The sequence below is a fragment of the Amphimedon queenslandica genome, unplaced genomic scaffold, assembly GCF_000090795.2.
Source record: "Amphimedon queenslandica unplaced genomic scaffold, v1.1 AMPQUscaffold_13157, whole genome shotgun sequence".
Lineage (NCBI taxonomy): Eukaryota > Metazoa > Porifera > Demospongiae > Haplosclerida > Niphatidae > Amphimedon > Amphimedon queenslandica.
In genome coordinates this window covers 4,255-7,483 of record NW_003546607.1, presented here as the reverse complement: position 1 = coordinate 7,483, position 3,229 = coordinate 4,255, and the positions used below count along the sequence as shown (strand labels likewise).

Sequence of the window (3,229 nt, the reverse complement as noted above, 5' to 3'; positions counted from 1 at the left end):
CGAGTTATGGCCATTTTTAAAAATGCGCCAAAATCTGAAAAAATCCCTGTACTATAGCCCATGGTTTTTTTGGAAAAATGGCTCCGAAATCACCCCCAATTATTATTACATTTTTTGATACACATTGATGTCTTTATACTATGTAGAAAGTTTGAGCTGATTCCAACTTCAATTTTTCGAGTTATGGCCATTTAAAAAAAATGCGCCAAAATCTGAAAAAATTCCTAGCCCATAATTTTTTTGGAAAAATGGCTCCAAAATCACCCCCAATTATTATTACATTTTCTGATACATATTGATGCCCTTGTGCTGTGTAGAAAGTTTGAGCCGATTCCGACTTCAATTTTTCAAGTTATGGCCATTTTAAAAAATGCGCAAAAATCTGAAAAAATCCCTGTACTATAGCCCATGGTTTTTTTGAAAAAATGGCTCCGAAATCACCCCCAATTTTTATTACATTTTTTGATACACATTGATGTCTTTATACTATGTAGAAAGTTTGAGCTGATTCTGACTTCAATTTTTCAAGTTATGGCCATTTAAAATATAAAAATATCCCATTTAATATTTTGGCATAATCATGGCACTTCTCCTTTCAGGGTGACAGAGTAGTTAATACGATTGAGTTCTCTCCCAACGATAAACCGTATCTTTTCTCTGCTTCTCTTTTCTCGCTCCCGACCGCTCATCAAGACATTCAGTTCCTTCCTGATCCTAAGGATATCTGTGACGTCAAGAAGGTCGAAGTGTGTCGCGGAGTGAGACTTTGCAGCTCTACAGTTGAACCTATTGGTTTTAAGATACCACGAGTTAAGGTACATATTTTAACTCTTAATTATAAGGATTTTAACTTCAAACAAATTACTGCGTATATTATAGTATTAATCATAATTTTGCTCGTTAAAGATTCAAGAGGATAATTTTTATTTCTTGTTTGTATTATTTTTAGACTGAATATTTTCAAGATGATTTATTCTGCGATACCCTAGTCACTTGGAAGGCTGGCATTGGAGCTAGAGAATGGCTTGATGGAGCTAATGGCTCCCTCGAAACTGTTAGCTTGAAACCAGAAGGAATGAAACCTTGTAAAGAAATTAATAAATAAATAAATAATTAAACACAAAAAATAAACTAACACAAACTTAGTAGATTTTATATTTTTTTATTTATTTTAATTTTTATTTATTTTTTAGTGAGTGAGGCTCCAAAACCTGCTCCTGGCTCTAATGTTCTGAAATATTCTTCGAAGGTCTTGCATCAGAAAAGTGACCAGGAGAAGAAGGAAGAGCTGATTGCTGCCATGATAAATAAGATGGGGGACAAAGATGACGAGCCGTTGCCTCAGGATGATGTTGATGGAGTTGATAGCGATGAATGGGTGAGATAATTAATATGGTGGGTTTTTATTTCATTTTATTTTCTAGGATGACTAAAGATTGATAATAGAGAAAATATAACTGCAGTCTGCTGCTTTATTATAAATTTTACCTTATTATTGCATGTTTTATTTTAATTTATAATTATGTCATACTTGAAATGATGAAATCACGTGATCATTTTAACGCCCACTCGGTGCCAATTCGTCGGTTTTTGACTCAGTTTGTAACCCGGTCCTTCTGGTGCTCCAGTGGTGAGTCCCTTTGCATGCTTTAACACATGAGCATGATTTGAAATCTATTTTAAAATCATTTCTACTTGCAATTTTAATTGTCAGGTCGATCCATCATTTAATATGAATCAGGGTCATTCCAGTTGTACTTTCTGCCAGGGTTGCAGTTTAAGGAGGTATTGGTCTAATCTAAACGTGTTTACTTCTAATGTAGCAATTCTTGTCCTTATTTGGGAATATTTGATGTATTTTGAGGTTCTCGTAATGAGATTCTTTACATCAACTGGAGCTGGTCAGGGTGGGACCAAAGGAGTCATCCTTGACGTATTGTATTGTTTGATATTTTTCTCTTTTCCCTTATTTGGGTTGCTGGCTGATGTACGTGTTGGTAGGTACAGAGCAATCATGGCTGGTATAATACTATGTTTCACATCGTGGATATTTTCAGGGATAGGTTTTGTCATTCATGGTTTCTACACTGACAATACTCTTCTTTTGTTGTTGTACGGGCTGGCTTATATCACCGGGGTTTCTGGCTACACGAGCTTTAAGGCAAGCATTGTTCAGTATAACATTGATCAGCTTGTTGGAGCATCAGCTGATGAGTTGAGTGCAGTAATTTATTGGCATTCAGCCTCCGTTCCTATTTCATTTTCTATTTTTCAGCTGGTACGATGTGCAATTAGGAATGATTACATTTTCCTGATAACGTTTGTATCTGCTGGACTATCTCTGTTTCTTGTAGTAGTTTCTCATTCATTCTTCAAACACAAACTGGAGAACATATCACTGATCAAGAATCCGGTCAAGCTAATAGTTAAAGTATTGTGTTATGCCAGGAAGCACAAGTATCCTGAGAATCGTAGTGCTCTGACCTACTGGGAGGAAGAGGCTCCTTCAAGACTAGACCTGGGTAAGGATAGATATGGTGGACCATTCACAGAGGAAGAGGTAGAAGACGTAAAAACAGTTTTTCGGATGCTGCCTTTATTAATATCTGTTGTTGGATTGACAACTAATGATGAAGTTTATCATTGGATAATGTCTAGAAATCAAAATATAGAAATGAGCTATGGGTCCTGCTTGATATCAACTGAATTTGCAAATTTTTTCACCTCGGTTATATTTTTTCTGTTTTACCTTTTGCTGTTCCAACCAATATTTAAAAGGCTCGTTCCTAGAATGCTGATTAGGATTCGAATTGGGCTGGTATTTTCTTTTGGCACAGTGTTTGCAAAAACTGCAATCTTCCTTTCACTGCCATCTGATCATTCTGATAGCACTTCTCTGTTCCTAATTATTCCACAATTTTTCTTTGGCATAGCATTTGCTTTAATATTTGCAGCCTCATTGGAGTTCACTGTAGCTCAGGCTCCAGTACAAATGAGAGGAATGATGGTTGGAATGTGGCTTGCTTCAATGGGAGTTGGCTACCTCATTAACATCAATCTTAAATATGTTTTTCAGTGTAAGAACGAATTTATGTGTACCAATCCATTTTACTATGCAGTGAAAAGTGCCATCACTCTCGTATTTTTTAGTTTGTTTTGTTGCTTATCAAAAAGGTATAAGTTTCTGTGTAAGAGGAAATGAGATTAACATTCACAAAATTGTTGAAGA

At 35.7% G+C, this 3,229-nt stretch overlaps 2 protein-coding genes across 2 annotated transcripts in view; one reads left to right on the top strand and one right to left on the bottom strand.

Moving 5' to 3' along the window:
• Positions 1 to 1,416, top strand: part of LOC100637725 (coronin-7-like) — a 15,986-nt gene extending 14,570 nt beyond the window's left edge. Inside the window, exons 23-25 of the mRNA XM_020000762.1 lie at positions 600 to 815; positions 950 to 1,085; positions 1,194 to 1,416. Of these exons, the coding sequence (XP_019856321.1) occupies positions 600 to 815; positions 950 to 1,085; positions 1,194 to 1,387 (546 nt within the window). The 3' untranslated portion in view covers positions 1,388 to 1,416. The remainder of the gene's footprint in view (positions 1 to 599; positions 816 to 949; positions 1,086 to 1,193) is intronic.
• The window catches only part of LOC109584867 (uncharacterized), a 5,359-nt gene that overhangs the window by 993 nt on the left and 1,137 nt on the right, over positions 1 to 3,229 (bottom strand). The gene's annotated exons all lie outside the window — the stretch shown is intronic.